General features: G+C 48.0%; 1 protein-coding gene across 2 annotated transcripts in view; it reads right to left on the bottom strand.

The window, feature by feature from the left end:
* LOC129707613 (cilia- and flagella-associated protein 54-like) overlaps positions 1-18634 on the bottom strand; it is a 297068-nt gene that overhangs the window by 214968 nt on the left and 63466 nt on the right. For both annotated transcript variants that reach the window (XM_055652738.1, XM_055652739.1), the window contains 3 exons: positions 11756-11841; positions 6810-6947; positions 2911-3061 (listed from right to left, as the gene is read on the bottom strand). In XM_055652738.1, the coding sequence (XP_055508713.1) occupies positions 2911-3061; positions 6810-6947; positions 11756-11841 (375 nt within the window). The remainder of the gene's footprint in view (positions 1-2910; positions 3062-6809; positions 6948-11755; positions 11842-18634) is intronic.

Here is an 18634-nt window from a genome sequence, read left to right as displayed (position 1 = left end):
ACTAATCCAATTTACCACACCTTCATCCAGATCATTGATGTACATGACAAACAACAAAGGGCGGTTGAAAGGAAACAGTAAAAATTGGCAAGAGCCCTGGTTTTCAAGGGAAATTGGACATCTTGTTCGGAAAAAGAGGGAGATCTACAATAATTATAGGCAGCTTGAAGTAAATGAGGTGCTTGAGGAGTATAAGGAATGTAAAAATAATCTTAAGAAATAAATTAGAAAAGCTAAAAGAAGATATGAGGTTGCTTTGGCAAGTAAGGTGAAAGTAAATCCAAAGGGTTTCTACAGCTATATTAATAGCAAAAGGATAACGAGGGATAAAATTGGTCCATTGGAGAGACAGAGTGGACAGCTATCTGCAGAGCGAAAAGAGATGGGGGAGATATTGAACAATTTCTTTTCTTCGGTATTCACCAAGGAGAAGGATATTGAATTATGTGAGGTAAGGGAAACTAGTAGAGTAGCTATGGATACTATGGGTTTCAAAGTAAAAGAAGTATTGACACTTTTGAAAAATATAAAAGTGGATAAGTCTCCAGGTCCTGACAGGATATTCCCTAGGACATTGAGGGAAGTTAGTGTAGAAATAGCCGGGGCTATGACAGAATTATTCCAAATGTCATTAGAAACGGGAATAGTCCCCAAGGATTGGCGTACTGCGCATGTTGTTCCATTGTTTAAAAAGGGTTCCAAGAGTAAACCTAGCAATTATAGACCTGTTAGTTTGACTTAAGTGGTGGGCAAATTAATGGAAAAGATACTTAGAGATGATATATATAAGCATCTAGATAAACAGGGTCTGATTAGGAACAGTCAACATGGATTTGTGCCTGGAAGGTCACGTTTGACTAATCTTCTTGAATTTCTTGAAGAGGTTACTAAGGAACCCCCACCCTCACATCAGTCTGGAGAAGGGTTCCGTTCCAAAACGTTGCCTATTTCCATCACTCCATAGATGCTGCCTCACCTGCTGAGTTTCTCCAGCATTTTTGTCTACCTTTGAAAATAACTCAGATCTATTTATGTGCATTTTCTGGGCCACTCATTCCATTAGGGTGTCAGTCAGAAAGGATTGGTGGCTCATCCTCCCAATAGTTTTCAATATTTTGTTTCGACTGTTGTTTGCTAAGCCTGTATTCCCAACAAAACATATTTCAGACCACAGAAATATAATTAATTTGATGCTACAGGATATTAGGATGTTTGCAGCTATACTGGTTGTATAGATGTCAACAGTAGAACCATAAGCCTGCATTGTTAACATGGAATATAAAGGCTGCAAGATGTTTATTAATTAAGTTATAATAATAGGTGCCTCTCGGCTACCTACAAATCTAACCATTTCCCCCCCCATGGAGAACACCGATGAATGGTCACAGTGAGAAGATCTCCAGTTACTCCATAAAAATAATCAGATTCTGCAGTCATCATTTTGTGGGGAATGGGAACACTTGTGAGTTGAACAGCAATTACTTTGTATATTGCAAAATTATAGAAATAACTTATAAAGTTTTTCAATCTATCAGCAGTATAGGAACGGGCCATTCTATCCAACAGGTGTATGCGCACGAAAAGGATCCTTCGCCTTTCTTTGTCTAATTCTATCAACATGGCCTTATTTTCCTTTCCAATACATACAACTCTTTTTTAACGCATCTGCCTGGACATTATACACACTGTATAACAAGTTCTACAGTTTAACCAATGGGAGTTAAAAATCTCCTTAAGATAACACCAAAATTGGTGGTATAAGGACAATTAAGAACATTATTTCAGATTACAACAGGATCTGGATGAAATATTGAAGTGGGTCAAGGAATGGTGGATGGCATTTAATTCAGACTTGCCAAATGATGCATTTTGGCAGTTAAACAAGAGCACAACTTACAGAGGATAGGACAGAGCCATGGAAAATTCATAGAACAGAGGAACGTAATGTGTACAGGTAGATAGTCCTCTGAAAGTTATGACAGGTACACAAAGTGCCGAAGGAGGACACATCATCCGTCAGGGCATTCAGTGCAAGAGTTCATAAGTCATAGGAGCAGAATTATGCCATTCGGCTCATCGAGTCTACTCCGCCATTTAACCATGGCAGATCCATATTTCCCTCTCAACCCTATTCTCCTGCTTTCTCCCCATAACCCTTGACACGCTTACTAATGAAGAATATGTCAATCTCCTACCTAAAAATAGCCAAGACTTTGGATGGTATATTACATCTCCTTCATCATTACCACAAAATCTGGGTCATTACACCAATCAATTACAAAATACTTCACAAATATATAACATTATGAAGGTCCTACCAGGCAGTGTGGATAAAACATCTTTCTTAGTCAACATCACCAAAAGCAAATAATTTGTTCATTATCACACAGCTACCTGAGCTTCTTATATAAGAATACAGGTGGCACGGTGGAGCAAAGCAGGTGCTACTGCCCTACAGCACTAGAGACCCAGGTTCGATCCTGACTACGGGTGCTATCTGTACGGAGTTTATACTTCACCCTGTGACTTCGGTTCCCTCCCACACTCCAAAGACGTACAGGTTTGTAGGTTAATTAACTTGGTATAAATGTATAAATGTAAAATTGTCCCTTGTCTGTGTGTAGTGTGTGGAGGGTAGTGTTAATGTGCGGGGATCAATGGCCGTGTGCTGAAGGGCCTGTTTCCTGTACGTTTAAACTAAACTAAACTAAACCTAAACAACTTCAAAAGCACTTTGCTAGAAAGCACATGCTGATCTCCTGAAGTTACAAAATGCACCATTTAAAACTTTCTCTTTTTTCTGCCATTTACTGTTTTTTTAATTTGAAATATACCACTATACATATAGTATAATGACCACTAAAACGTTAGCTCATTCTTTAGTTTGAATCCCATGATAAGGTACAATACCTGACTTTGTTGTGGATTTCATACTTGAATCTGCCAGATTTTCCAGCACCCCTGCAGTGTACAGTGCAATATCTATCATCAAAATTGGGTCAACGTTCCCTATGTTGCACCAGTGAGCCACTTCCTGAAGAATGGACATGATATGAATCCACTGAAAATAAAATGAAGGTAATTGGATAGAATAAGTCAAAGGACCAATGAGGACTACCTTGGGTAAATGTATACCAAAGATGACATGCACAAAAAGGAACACTAGCATCCTTATCTTTAGTTTTCATTATATACATATCATTGTTGATGTTCCGTTTCAGTTTAGTTTATTGTCATGTGTAGCGAGGTACAGTGATAACTTTTTGTTACATGCTCATCAGTTAGCAAAAGCCAATACATGATTACAATCGATCCATTTACAGTGCATAGATACATGATAAGGGAATAACGTTTAGTGCCAGGTAAAGCCAGCAAAGTCCAATCAAGGATAGACCGAGGGACACATATGAGGTACATGGTAGTTCAGTGGGGTGGGAGATTGCAACCTTCATGTGGTCCACCCTGTTTTGACTAATGAAATCAACCCGACATGCACAAACAAAGAGGTCAAATAGAACAAGTTGACGTACAACTTTAGGCTGTGCACGGCATTCGCAAGAAGAAGTAGTTCAGCATGGCTCCCTGACTGTGGTAGGATGATTCAGTTGGCTGATAATAGCTGGGAAGAAACTGTCCCTGAATCTGGTGGTGTGCATTTCCAGATTTCTATACCTTTTACCTGATGAGAGATAGGAGAAGAGGGAGTGGCCAAGATGTGACTCACCCTTGATTATGCTGCTGGCTGAATAACAGCTGACACAAGCACGGGATAAGAATCTGAAGCTTTATTACTTGGACTATGATGTTATCAGGGCTGGACACGTGTACATCCCCATTTATCCCATTCTCCCAAGTTTCAATCTCAGCTACAGCATGGAAGCCTTGTGTGTTCTTACGTTAAAAAGTGTGGTGAGGTGAGGGGGGGAGAGGGAGAGGGGAGAGGGAGAGGAGAGAGGGAGAGGGAGAGGGAGAGGGGGAGGGAGAGGTAGAGGGAGAGAGAGGAGGGAGGGAGAGGGAGAGGGAGTAGGGAGAGGGAGAGGGAGAGGGAGAGAGGGGGGGAGAGAGGGGAGGGGAGAGGGGAGAGGGAGAGGGAGAGGGGAGGGGGAGAGGGAGGGAGAGGGAGAGGGAGAGGGGGAGGGAGAGAGGGAGAGGGAGAGGGGAGAAGGTGAAGGCAAAGGGAGAGGGAGGGGAGAAGGGGAGAGAGAGGGAGGGGAGAGGGAGAGGGGAGAGGGAGAGGGAGAGGGAGTGAGTGTGTGAAAAAGTGAGAGGAATGTTCGGAGGCTGAGACATACATCATGAATGGTTAGGTCCTAGAGGACATTGAGAAAAAGAGCAAGCTAAGGGAACAGTATAAAACATTGGATAGACCTCAGCTAATCAATGCTCTTCTACACAAGGACACCAGAGGAAAGATGTGATAGCACCTGAGAGGATGCAGAGGAACTTCACCAGAATGTTGCCTAGGATGGAGCCTTTTGTTCGGAAGTTTGAATGGAGAGGTTGGATCTTTTTTTTTCCTTGGAAAGGCAAAAGTTAAAGCGGCCATGATTGAGGTATATCAAAATATGATGGGTAAAATAGGGTAGATTGCAGGAAACCTTTCCGCACATCAGAGGTGAATAAAGCCAGAGGACATTGATTTAGAGTATGAGTAAGTAATTCAGAAGGTACACTTCATCACCCATTGAGTGTTGAGTACCTGAATCACATTGCAGGAGAGAGTGTTGCAACCAGAGTCACTGACGGCATGGTAGCACAGCGGTGGAGTTGCTGCCTTACAGCGCCGGGTTTCATCCTGACTATAGGTGCTGTCTGTATGTAGTTTGTACGTTCTCCCTGATGCCTGCGTGGGTTTTCTCCAGGATCTCCAGTATTCACCCACACTTCAAAGATGGACAGGTTTGTAGGTTAATTAGCTAGGTATTATTGTAATTTGTCCCTAGTGTGTGTGGGATAGTGCTAGTCAAACATATTAGAGCAGTGTAAGATGGTCCATTCCTACAAAATACAATGGACTGACGTGCAGTACGCACCGGAGCGTAACTTCCGCCATTTCAGTAAACCCAACCTGACTTCAGTTATGCCTCTAACAGTGTAATGAGCATTGCGGGGGAACAGTTTGTGTGTTTTTAAATGTTTTTTTAATTTTCCTTTTTAAACGGCACATACCTTGTGCAGGGATGATCTGCAGGTGCTGTTTTAAATCGAACACAGACACAAAAGGCTGGAATCAATCAGCGGATCACGCTGCATCTCTGGAGAGGAATAGGTGATGCTTTGGGTCAACTTTTTCAACAGCTGCTATGACCTGTTTGATGTCATCCTTCGCCCTTCTCCTGGTCTCCGCCCGCACCGATCTGCCAAGTGTGTGTGTGTGTGTGTGTGGTGTGTGTGTGTGTGTGTGTGTGTGTGTGTGTGTGTGTGTGTGTGTGTGTGTGTGTGTGTGTGTGTGTGTGTGTGTGTGTGTGTGTGTGTGTGTGTGTGTGTGTGTGTGTAATGATCATAGAGCGGCATAGGTGATATTTTGGGACAAGACTGACAGTCAAGGGAAAGGGAAATATAGGCATATCTTCCATTCATTTGTCCTTAGTACCATCTATATCTCCCACTTCCCTTTCCCCGACTCAGTCTAAAGAAGGGTCTCGACCTGAAATGTCACCTATTCCGCTCTACGATCGCTGCTTTAGTCCGTCTGTCTGCGCGTTCTCACGCAATTGGTGCCGCCGCTTCTCCCACCAGACTCCGCCAAACAAGCACATACACACACACACAAAAACACACACACAGCATGTCCGGCAGATCGGTATGGGCCGAGACCAGGAGCAGGATGAAGGATGACATCAAACGGGTCATGGCAACTATCGAAAAAGTACGGAAATGGTAAGGGGGAAATTAAAAAAAACACCCAAAGGAAATAGATGTTTAACAATAAAACGGGGGGATGCGGCGATCATTCCGTGTCTGTGGGAAGACGGGGGGGGAGGATGGTTTGAGTTCCTCTTTGCCCTGACTCAGTCTGAAGACGGGTCTCGAGCCGAAATGTCACCTATTCCTTTTGTCCAGAAATGCCGCCCGACCCGTTGCATTTTGTGTCTATCATTTAATTTCTCAGCCTGATATAGCAGAATCTCCCTGAATTAGCTTGACGCCATAACGGAGACCGGTTACGGAAATGGCGCTGAAGATTACCCATGAGGAGGGTAATTAAGCAGTTAGGCATTAAAAGCTACGGGCCATGTACAGGAGGATGCCGATCGCTGAACACCTCTCCTCAGTCTGCCTTAAACCTACCTGATCTCCCGGTTACTCAGCACTTTAACTCTCCCTCTCTCCCAATCTGACCTTTCTGTCCTTGGCCTCTTCCATCATCAGAGTGAGGCCCATCGCAAATAGGAGGACCAGTAACTCATATTATGCTTGGGTAGCTTACAACCAGCTGTATGAACATTGACTTCTCTAACTACAAAAGCCCTTGCATTCCCTCTCTCTCCATCCCCTCCCCCTTACAAGTTCTCCCATTAGTCTTACTGTCTCCGACTACATTAGAACGTAGACAGTAAAACTGTCCAGCCCACTCCCGACATCACTCTGCAGAAGGGTCTCGACCCAAAACGTCACCCATTCCTTCATCAGTTTTGGAAATTCTTAGATTGACAAAAGGTCGTCAATCTGAAATGCTTCTCATTCCAGTGATGCCTGCTGAATTACTACCAGATTTTCCTGTATTATATCACAATTTTTAGCTTTTACAGTATTTTCCTGCATCATGGTTCGCACACATCAGACTGAAAGTTAATGGATGTACATACCTTCTCAAAGCCATCCACCTTTTTCAGATATTTAATTAAACCACTTGACCTAATGATGTCTCTATGCAGAACAGCCTTGCATTTCTGCCACAGGAAAAGAACTGCATCCACAACAATGTCCATATCTGGAAAATTAACCTAGAAATGGATCCAAAAGAAAAGAACCAGTGAGGTTTGATTTATCTTTAACAATGTATTCTCTTCAACTTGATGTGTTGGTTTGAATTAATGGTGAGGCCACACATCTCTCTACCTTGAGGCATCTTTCCTCAGGCCTCCCACTGATATAAATACATTGATTATAAACTTCACTAAATGAACTCTCCATCCCTTCCTAGACATTGTGTGCTGGCTTAAACAAAAACTGCATACACTGGTTTTAAACCCGACCCGAAACATTCATTCACTCCAGAGATGCTGCCTGCCTGCAAGCCCTATACATGTTTTACCATGGATACTAATGGAATGTAACCATACTTTGTTTTAAACAATTGGGGAAAGGGGGGGGTTGGGGAAAGGGGGGAGGGGGGTTGCTGCTGGGGCAAGGGGGGGTGCGGGCAAGGGGTGCGGGGGGGGGCGAGGGGGGGGGGCGGGGAAGGGGGGGTGCGGGGAAGGGGGGGAAGGGGGGTGCGGGGAAGGGGGGGTGCGAGCAGGGGGGGTGCGGGGGGGGGTGCGGGGAAGGGGGGGTGCGGGGGAGGGGGGGTGCGGGGAAGGGGGGGTGCGGGCAAGGGGGGGTGCGGGGAAGGGGGGTGCGGGGAAGGGGGGGTGCGGGCAAGGGGGGGTGCGGGGAAGGGGGGTGCGGGGAAGGGGAAGGGGGGGTGCGGGCAAGGGGGGTGCGGGGAAGGGGGGGTGCGGGGGGTGCGGGGAAGGGGGGTGCGGGGAGGGGGGGGGTGCGGGGAAGGGGAAGGGGGGGGTGGGGCAAGGGGGGTGCGAGCAAGGGGGGGTGCGGGGAAAGGGGGGGTGCGGGGAAGGGGGGTGCGGGGGAAGGGGGGTGTGGGAAAAGGGGGGTGGGGGAAGGGGGGTGCGGGCAAGGGGGGGTGCGGGCAAGGGGGGTGCGGGGAAAGGGGGGTGCGGGGAAGGGGGGGGTGCGGGCAAGGGGGGTGGGGCAAGGGGGGGTGCTGGCGGGGGAAGGGGGGTGCGGGGAAGGGGGGTGGGGGAAGGGGGGTGCGGGGAAGGGGGGGTGCGGGGAAGGGGGGTGCGGGGAGGGGAAGGGGGGTTGCGGGGGAAGGGGGGTGCGGGGAAGGGGGGGTGCGGGGGGAAGGGGGGTGCGGGGGGAAGGGGGGAAGGGGGGGGGCGGGGAGGGGAAGGGGGGGTGGGGGGAGGGGAAGGGGGATGCGGGGCAAGGGGGGGTGCGGGCAAGGGGGGGGTGCGGGGAGGGGGGTGCGGGGGAAGGGGGGGTGCGGGGAAGGGGGGTGCGGGGGGGGGGGGGTGCGGGGAAGGGGGGGGTGTGGGGGGGGGGGGGGTGGGAAGGGGGAAGGGGGGGTGGGCGGGGAAGGGGGGTGCGGGAAGGGGGGTGCGGGGAAGGGGGGGTGCGGGGGAAGGGTGGGGTGCGGGAAGGGGGGGTGGGGGAAGGAGGGAAGGGCAAGGGGGGGGGGCGGGGAAGGGGGGTGGGGGGGAAGGGGGGGGTGGGGGGAAGGGGGGGTGCGGGGAGGGGGGGGGGGTGCGGGGAAAGGGGGGGGTGCGGGAAGGGGGGTGCGGGGAAGGGAGGGAAGGGCAAGGGGGGTGCGGGGGAAGGGGGGTGGCGGGGAAGGGGGGTGCGGGAAGGGGGGGTGCGGGGAAGGGGGGGGGGTGCGGGGAAGGGGGGGTGCGGGGAAGGGGGGTGGTGGGGGAAGGGGGGTGCGGGGAAGGGGGGTGCGGGGAAGGGGGGGTGCGGGGAAGGAGGGAAGGGGAAAGGGGGGGGTGCGGGGAAGGAGGGAAGGGGTAGGGGGGTGCGGGGAAGGGGGGGTGCGGGGAAGGGGGGAAGGGCAAGGGGGGTGCGGGAAGGGGGGGTGCGGGGAAGGGCAAGGGGGGTGCAGGGAAGGGGGGGGCGGGGAAGGGGGGAAGGGCAAGGGGGGGGGGGGGGTGCGGGGAAGGGGGGATGCGGGGAAGGGGGGTGCGGGGAAAGGGGGGTGCGGGGAAGGGAAATGGGGTGGGGAAAGGGGGGAATTCGGGGGAAGGGGAAAAAGTGGGGAAGGGGTGCGGAAAGGGGGGAAGGGGGTGAAAAGGGAAAGGGGGAAGGGGAGGGTGCGGTGAAGGTGGGTGTGAAAGGGGAAAGGGGGGATGGAGACAGGGAAAGGGGGGGCGGTGCGGGGGAAGGGGGGTTATGGGGAAAGAGGGAAGGGGGGCTGTGGGGAGGAGCGGGCTCGCACCCAGCTCACCCTGCACCTTCAGCTTTCGGCCTCACGCAGCGTATCCCGGTCCCACTCGGGCTTCACTCAATTGCTTCCGGTTCCATTCAGCAACTTCCGGCTGGTCGTGCTGGTCGACGCAGAAGCAGTCCGCAGGCTGCTCACTCTCTGCACGCTCTCAGCGGCCTACGCTGACTACCCGCGGGCTGTGCTGACTCCCTGAACGCTGCTCAACACACTGCGCCCCCCTTCAGCTTTTTATTCTCCTCGTAGCGTTATTGACACCGGAAGGGGCAATTTTTACGGTTTTTAAACCTTCATAACTTATGTACTATTTCACCAATCGGAACAACATTTGACACAGCAGAGGAAAATGGTGAGTAAGGTGGCGAAAATTCGTAGCGTTATGGGGGATCGTTTTTGCGCAAATTTAATTACAACACAGACCGGAAGTGGTCAAGATGAGAGTTTTAGTAATTGGATAGATGGATAGATGCTGTATGTCTTCATTCATTAGAGTGGAAGAACCAGAAGTATCACTGGATACTTCTGGAATGTAACATCTCCAGCCACTCCCATCTGTGTAAGAGTAAAGCTTGTATGGTTTACCTAACCTATTGCGAGTTGTCTGTTTTAAGAAATTAACCTTAACACGTCCTTCTGCAGACTCACTGTTTCCTCAACCTGCCCCACCACCAAACTTCCACAAACATGACCACAAAGCTATTAACTCCCTCATCCAGATCATGAACATATAATATGAAAAAACAGACGTAATACCGACACCTACGATACATCACTAGTCATCGGCACCAAACAAGATATGTCCCTTTTTCCTACTCTTTGCCTTCTGCCAGTCACCTAACCTTCTATTGATGCTAGTGCCTTGCCCCTAATACCATGGGCTCCTACCTTGTTCAGCAGTCTCAAATGTGACATCTTATCAAAGGCCTTCTTTCCTTTTCTTTGCCTCCCTCCCTTCTTAAACAGTGGAGTCACATTTGCAATTTTCCAGTCCTCTGGATTCATTCCTGCTTCTTGTGATTCTTGAATAATCACTACTAATGCCTCCACAATTGGTACAACTACCTGTCAGAACCCTGGGGCATAGTCCATCAGGTCCAGGTGACATCCACCTGTAGACCTTTCAGCTTCCCAAGCAACACAACGGGGACCCATCAGTCACACCTGCGTGGCTGGTGGAGGCTTGCCGGGCCAGAATCACTATTTTCACTGAACATGGCCTCGTGTATAGATGAGTGTTAGAATCTTGTGTTGGGGGAGGGGGACCCAACGAGTCCATGCTTGGTCTAGTACATTATAAACATAGAAAATGCTACAAACACTCAGCATGTCTTGCTGAATGCTGGAAAGAGAAACAGAATGATTTGGGTCCAAGAGCTTAATTAGAACATGGAAGGAGACAAAACAAGTTAATTACGAAACATAAGAAACTGCAGATGCTGGAATCTTGAGCAATCTCAAATGCGGGAGCAACTCAGTAGGCAAGCAGCATCTATGGAGGAAAATGACACAGACGACGTTGAACCTTCAGACTGCAACGTGGGTGGGGATGTCTCCCATTGGGTAAAATCAGTGGATAAACAGTAAATAAGGTTAGTCTGGTTAATGTAGATAGAAGAACGTGGACATGTCCAAGTTACTCATTGTTTATTATATTGGTAACTGCACATTTTGTAACTGGAATATTGGTAACTGCAGTTTTGTTCATTCTGTAATTAATCACTCGTTCCTGTAACCTGTGTTGCGAATTTCTAATACAACCTTCAAAACCTTCTCCATAGAGTGATGCCCAGAATAAACACACTTTCATCATCTTAGATTGGACCTGACTAGGTTTACATATAGCATAACCCCCTGCCCTATGTATTCCATGACTCCCTTTATAAAAAGGGCCAACAATGAAAGGGTCAGTCAGTTTTATTATAAAGGCAGTTTTGTAACCTTCACACAGAAATTGACCAAGATTCAAAACCCACCACACCATCACAAACAGATTGGACTTTCAAATAAACTTTTATAACCAGCTGTGAGTTAAAAGGAATGCAGAAATCATACATACATATCTGGATGTTCCCTGGATTGGTGAATCAGGGTTATAGGGAGATACTGAATAGGCTGGATTTGCAGCAAAGATGACCTGATAGAGGTATCTAAAATCATGAGGTGGATTGAAAGGGTAGATTGTAAAAGTATTTTTCCCCATGGTGGAGGTGTCAAAGATGTGATATGCGTAGGCATATGATGAGAGCTAGGAGTTTCGTGCGAAGGGATAATTTGTTTCCATACAGACATACACATAGGTGGTGTTGGAAGCAGGTACTCTCACGACATTTAAGAAGCATCTAGGCATGTACTTCAATTGCCAAGGATCATTAGGCTGTAGGGATTGTGCAGATAGGTATAATGAGCAGTATTCACATGGTGTTTCTGTGCTGTACCACTCCATGAATCTACTTTGTTTATATAATCACCAACTGGATGGATCAATTTTAATACACATCCAGCATATGATGGTTCTTTAGAACTTCAGACTTCTCAAAAACTAAAATCAATGTAAAATAGTCCATAAGATTCACAACATTTTGCCACACTTACCTGAAACAGAGTGCAGGTGTATGCAAACATTGTTTCTGCTAGCATCACAAGGTCATCACACAAATTTGTAGCCCCACCAGGTGATCCTGCAAGAAACAAATACCTTTACATTGATGGGAACATGATAATTATGTTATAAATTATGAAATCCAGAAACCTGCATAAAAAGTCCTGGGACATGCATTCAAATCCCTTGCTGGAGTATTTAAATTTAGTAAAATAAATTTGATACTGCAAAGCTAGTATGAGTAATAAGCATCATGAAAAAAAGGTATTTTGTAAAAACTCAGCTAATTTACTAATATTCCTCGGGGAAGCAATGCTGTCTTCCTTAGCTGTGATTTAAGACTTTTGACTTAATCAATGAAAAATAAAAGGTTAAACATCATCTTCTTGAAGAAAATATATACCAATTCTGTAAGCACCGCCCACAACACATGAAATAACAGAAAACATTGCACTATTTTCACACTGCAACAACCTAGAGCTCAATGCTCTTAAGACAGTGGAACTGATTGTAGACTTTAGGAGAGCTCCCCCTCCCCTCACCCCACTCACCATCAACAACACTGCAGTCATATCTGTGGAGTCTTTTAAGTTCCTGGGAACCATCATCTCCAAGGCCCTTAAGTGGGCGGCTACCATCGACTCCAGTCAAAAAGGCACAACAGAGGATGTACTACCTACTAAAGCCGAGGAAGCACAATCTGCCACAGGCATGATGGTCCAATTCTACACGGCCATCGTAGAGTCTGTTCTCGCCTTCTCCATCATGGTCTGGTTTGGCTTAGCCACCAAGCATGACACCTGGAGGCTGCAGCGAATTGTCCGATCAGCAGAGAAGGTTATTGGCTGCAACCTTCCCTCCATTGATGAGGGTCGGGAAGAGAGTGGGCAAGATCATCTCTGACCCCTCTCACCCTGGCCACAAACTCTTTGAATCACTTCCCTCTGGAAGGCAACTCCAGATTGTCATAGCTGCCACAGCCAGACATAAAAACAGTTTTTAATCCACAAATAGTTGCTCTAAACAGCCAAAAATCTCAAGCAGTGCAACAGCGGCAGCAGCTGGAGCCAGGCTCTCCAGCTGCAGCATAAAGACAAGACCTCAGGTAAGTGCCTTTTTTGTGTTACAGAGTCGCTCAAGGGAGAATTATGGCCTCTCGAAAGCGACCACCAGCCTGAAGGACTGCCTGCCCAACTCCACCCGAGGAGGGGTCCATAGCTGGGCGGCAGCCACTCGTAGCGGAGGAGCCATTTCAACGCTCCCGCTCACCCGACACCGAGCCGCCCCCTGTGCTGCAGATATCGACGCCCCGCACAGGGAGGAAGGCTACTCACAAAACCGACCGGCCGGTGTCCTCCGATTCATCGGAGGAACGGGAACGCTCCCCACCACCGAAACGGGGAGACGCTCGCATCAGCTGCATGAGGCAGCTCCTAGAGCGAATGATCGATGAGGAGATGCAGGCTAGGCATCTCCCAGGAGGACGGGCTTTGGCCTCCTCCTCACCACACCCTTCTGTACCCTCTATGTTCGAGGGCAGTAAGGGAGGCCAGGACTGGGCTGGCCTATCCCAAGGGCAGGCGGAGGATAACATCAGTATGCCGGGGGTGCTAGAAGAAGAGCTACTGGGTGTCGTGGGCCGGTATGCAGCGCCCCCAACGACTGGGATGGTATTACCACCCAGAATGGCGGCCAGCATTAACAGGCTGTCCAACAAGCCGCTGCAGGACAAAGTCGTCCAGCAGGCCCTTGACACGTACACAGCGCCAGAGAATTGCGAGGCGCTGCGGGTCAAAACGGTCAATGGGCAGATATGGAACCAGCTGGGGCAGCAGATCAGGGCTCAGGAAGTAAAGATGCAGCGGGTCCTGAAACTCCACTCAGCAGCCATCACCGCCTTTGCTCGGTCCGTGGGGAACGATGAGCTAACCATACCCCAGCAGGATACACTCGCATTGATGTGCACCACCACCTATGAGCTCAATAGCCTACGGCGGGACAACATTAGGCCTGCCCTCAACCCGAAATATGCAGGCCTCTGCAAAGCTCCAGCGCCCGAACGAGAGGCGCTGTTATTTGGTGCAGATTTGGCCAAAAAACTGAAGGAGTTGGAAGAGGCGAAGCGGAGGCGGCCAAACCAGTAGGCCTCATGAGGGCAGGGCCAGGACCGAGCAGGGTGAAGACACCCAGTTGGCAGCACGCCTCGGCATCCACCAGCAGGTACCGAGCTGGTGAAAGCCTGGTGACCGCCTCCCACTACCCCCAGAGCTCTTTTTTAGAGCGGGGCCCAGGGCGGAGCCGTGGGAAGATGCGCCGCCCCACCGCAGCACCAACACGGACAACCTTGGGCCAAACCTACTGAAAACGGCCCACAAATAAACATGGAGGTAGGGTGGGTGGGTTCTGCCAACATACACAGAAAACGGGTGCTGTATTAACAGGAGGGACGTTTGAGGTTCTTCAAGCATGTTTGGTGCTCCTTAACTAACAATAAGTTTATACTCAACAGTATCAGTGGATACAAAATTGAATTCAAAACCAGGCTTAGAACCTCCAGTTCAGCACATGCCCCAAAGGGTATTCCTTCCCTCAGCACTTGAGAAGGTTAGAAGGACAAGCTGAACTAGATAGGCTCGTGGCTAAAGGCATCATAGAAATGACCCCACACGAGCCGAACGAATTGGTATCAAATATTTTTCTTAAATCAAAGAAAGATGGTGGGTGTCGCATTATTATTGATTTGACGTCACTTAATCAGTCTGTTGAGTATCAACATTTCAAAATGGATACATTTGTCACTGCCAGACAACTGATCTCCAAGGGATACTACATGGCAAGCATAGATATCAAGGATGCTTACTATTTAGTACCCATTCATAAGGATTATTACAAATATCTGAAATTTATCTGGATGGGCCAACTGTGGCAGTACAGAGCCTTGCCCAATGGTTTAACGACAGCTCCCAGATTATTTACAAAAATTCTTAAAGTGGCCATGAAAAAATTGAGAGAACAAAAACATTTAGTCGTGGCCTATCTGGACGATGTTCTCATATTAGGGAGAACAAGGGAACTAGCTGTCGCAGGAGTTTTAGCCACTAAACAACTCCTTGAAACTTTGGGATTCATCCTACACCCAGATAAATCAATATTGGAGCCTACTACAAACATGGATTACCTAGGCTTCACTATTGACACTATCCATATGACTGTCATTCTGCCTAGAGACAAAAAAGTTTCACTCATCGAAGCGTGTAACAAATTAATTGCTACACCGCAACCAAGGATACGGCACGTAGCCAGAGTTATTGGCTCTATAGTAGCAGCATTCCCGGCTGCCCAACATGGGCCCTTGCATTATCAAAATTTGCAAAGGGCAAGGACTCATGCACTACGTCTTAATAGAGGTCATTATGACCGCAAAATGGAGTTACCCACTGAAGCCAAATCAGAACTTCAGTGGTGGGTCGATAATATTTGGCACAGTTACAGTCCTATCGCCGTCACCAATCCTAACATAACCATTACAACGGATGCCAGTGCTTTAGGCTGGGGAGCTACTAACTCCATAGACAGCACAGGTGGCAGATGGACTAACTCAGAGGCATCGCTACTACAATCACTGGGCATTAACTTCTTGGAAATGCTCACCGCCTTTTATGGGCTAAAAGCATATACATCTGATATGCGGCATGTGCATGTTAGGATTATGATTGACAACACTACGGCGGTATCTTATATCCAGCACATGGGTGGCATAAAATCAGTACCATGCGACAAATTAACTACTATAATCTGGCAATGGTGTGTCGAGAGACATATTTGGCTATCAGCTGCCTATTTACCAGGCAAGCTAAATTTAGTGGCGGACACCAGGTCACGAAAATTCAATGACAACATCGAATGGATGTTGGACCCAAAACTATTTGCTACAATTGTCAAGCAATATGGTACGCCAGATATAGATTTGTTTGCGTCTAGACTAAATCACCAACCACCCATGTATGTGGCTTGGGAACCAGACCCAGAGGCAGCAGCGGTAGATGCCTTCACGCTGGGATTGGGGAAATTTCTTTTTCTATGCTTTCCCTCCCTTCTGCCTCATCAGTCGGGTACTCCAGAAAAATTCAGGCAGACTCAGCCTCCGGCATTCTGGTCGTGCCCGACTGGCCTACCCAACCATGGTTCCCAATGTTCCACGACATGGTGGTAGAGACACCTATGGTCCTTCATAACCCACCCCAATTATTGACTCACCCCGGTAACTGGCATTAGTCATCCATGCCACCAAAAATTGAACCTCCTGGTTTCCAGATTCTGAACAGACCTTACCGGGGATTGGGGTTATCAGAGAGAACAATCGCCACCATGTCGGCATCCCTGCGAGTTTCCACCAAAAAACAGTACCTGACCTACATCAGGAAATGGGAACAGTACTGTCTGGAAGCAGGGACATCCTACAAGACGGCTTCGATCTCGGATGTGCTGGAGTTCCTGGCCCACCTGCACCATGACCTAAAGATGAGCTACAGTGCCATCAATACAGCTCGGAGCGCCCTGTCCGCATACCTTATGCCCATAGGACAGCATAGTGTGGGATCCCACCCTCTGGTTATCAAACTCCTTAAAGGGATCTATAACACCAAACCCCCTACACCTAGATACACCCATATGTGGGATGTGAGTGTAGTATTGACACACCTTCGAGGTTGGCCTCCGGTGGGATCCCTGAGCCTGGAACAGTCTACTTATAAGACCCTCATGCTCATGGCGCTTGTCTCAGCTCAGAGGGTTCAGTCGCTGCATCAGTTAAATCTGAACCACATGGTGACCACCCCAGATACCATTACTTTCACCATGCCGGGGTTGGTAAAACAGAGCAGACCAGGTACATCCAACTCCCCGTTGATCTTCCGGGCATACCCTCCAGAACCTAGGCTGTGTGTGGTGACCCACCTTCATCATTATTTAGACACTACACAAACTCTTAGAGGGAGAGAGAAAGCCTTATGGGTCAGCCACAAAAAGCCTTTTGGACGGGTTACCAGCCAGACAATATCCAGATGGTTGAAACAGGTCCTTAACATGGCAGGGATTAACACAGATGTTTTTAAATCCCATTCAACCAGGGCAGCGTCCACCTCAGCGGCGGATAGGATGCAGGTTCCCCTAGACCACATCCTCAGAGCAGCGGGATGGTCAAGGGAATCGACATTTCAAAAATTCTACAGGAAACCGCTGATGGAAAAGGACGTCTTTGCGGAAAGAATTTTAGAAACCGCAAAGTTATAATTTAAAAGCCCAGGGGAGCTATTTTTTGTTGTAGTTAATAAACATTTGTTTTTTAAAACTAAACAAACTTGTTGGTCTTTAGATACCACTTCCTCCCTCGATGATCTTTCAGCAGTGAGTGATATAACTGTTACACGGTTTGAAATCACAGACCTTTGAAGTCTTCACGTAGTCACTCACGTGACTCCGAAGTAAAATAGTAAGATTAAACGAGTACTTACCAGTACGAAGTTTGATCTGTATTTTATGAGGAGTTACGATGAGGGATTACGTGCCCTCCGCTCCCACCCTCATTGTATAGATCAAACTCGGGCTGATGTCTCATTGGTCTTTACTATCTTTACTTCAACTTGTGTCTATCTGTGATTCCACACCGCTGCTTGGAAGTATGCCGCGCCTGCGCGCTGGGTGGGTTCTTCACGTAATCCCTCATCGTAACTCCTCATAAAATACAGATCAAACTTCGTACTGGTAAGTACTCGTTTAATCTTACTATTAATATTTTATTATTATTGTTGTTTAGTGTTGTCTGAGTCGTTTGTAACAGTCACTATATGTCATGTTGTTATTTGTGGGCGGAGCACTAAGGCAAATTCCTTGCATGTGAATACTTGGCCAATAAACTTACTTACTTACTTATTTGTAGCGACCTCTTGAGCAACAGGAGTGGTCCCAAAGGATTGGAGAATAACTGATGTTGTTATATTGTTTAAGAGTAATAGGATTAGTCCGGCAAATTATCGACCAGTGAGTATTAAACCAGTAGTAGGGAAACTGCTGGAAAAGATTCTGAGATACAGGATTGGTTTGGATTGGTTTAGATTGGTGTCACAAAGGACAGAGAAAAGCTTTCTGTTCATTATGTCAACTTTTTAGTTTTTTTTATTATGTCCAAATGTTTGTTTTAGTTTGACATCAAAGCTCCTGAGTTTCCTCAGCAGGAACAGGCGTTGCTGTGCCTTCTTGTACACATAGTCTGTGTGCTGGGAGAAGGACAGGCGGGTGTCAATCTCTGTGCCCAGGTATCTAAAGGCCTCTACCTGCTCAACTGTCTGCCCATTCAGCCTCAGAGGTTCAAAGAGAGGTTGGGGGGAAGATGTCCGCCTCCCCCCACAACACAGCTCCTTGGTCTTGGAGATGTTAAGCTCCAGAGAGCTCTCTTTGATCCACAGCATCAGGGTGTTGACCTGCTGATAGTAGGCAGCCAGAGAAGTGTGATCCCTGATGTGGGCCACCAGGGCCCAATTGCCTGCATACTTAAAAAGGGAAATGTCACTGTTATTGTTTGTTATGTTGTTTGTGTAGATGGAAAATAAAATCGGTGATAAGACACAACCCTGGGGTTTAAAATCATGTTCTTGGATTTAAAACCATTTACCACCTGACCACTTTCTCACCCAATCCCTACACACTGGGGGCAATTTATAGAGGCCAATTAACCTACAAACAAGCACATCATTGGGATATGGGAGGAAACCAAAGCACCCAGAGGATACCAACGCAATCATAAGGAGAAAGTCAAAACTCCACCCTGACAGCACCTGTCAGCATCGATCCGTGGATCTCTGGCACTGCGAGGC

Source organism: Leucoraja erinacea, chromosome 22, assembly GCF_028641065.1.
Source record: "Leucoraja erinacea ecotype New England chromosome 22, Leri_hhj_1, whole genome shotgun sequence".
In the NCBI taxonomy this organism is placed as follows: Eukaryota; Metazoa; Chordata; class Chondrichthyes; order Rajiformes; family Rajidae; genus Leucoraja; species Leucoraja erinaceus.
This window is presented reverse-complemented; position numbering and strand designations above follow the sequence as displayed.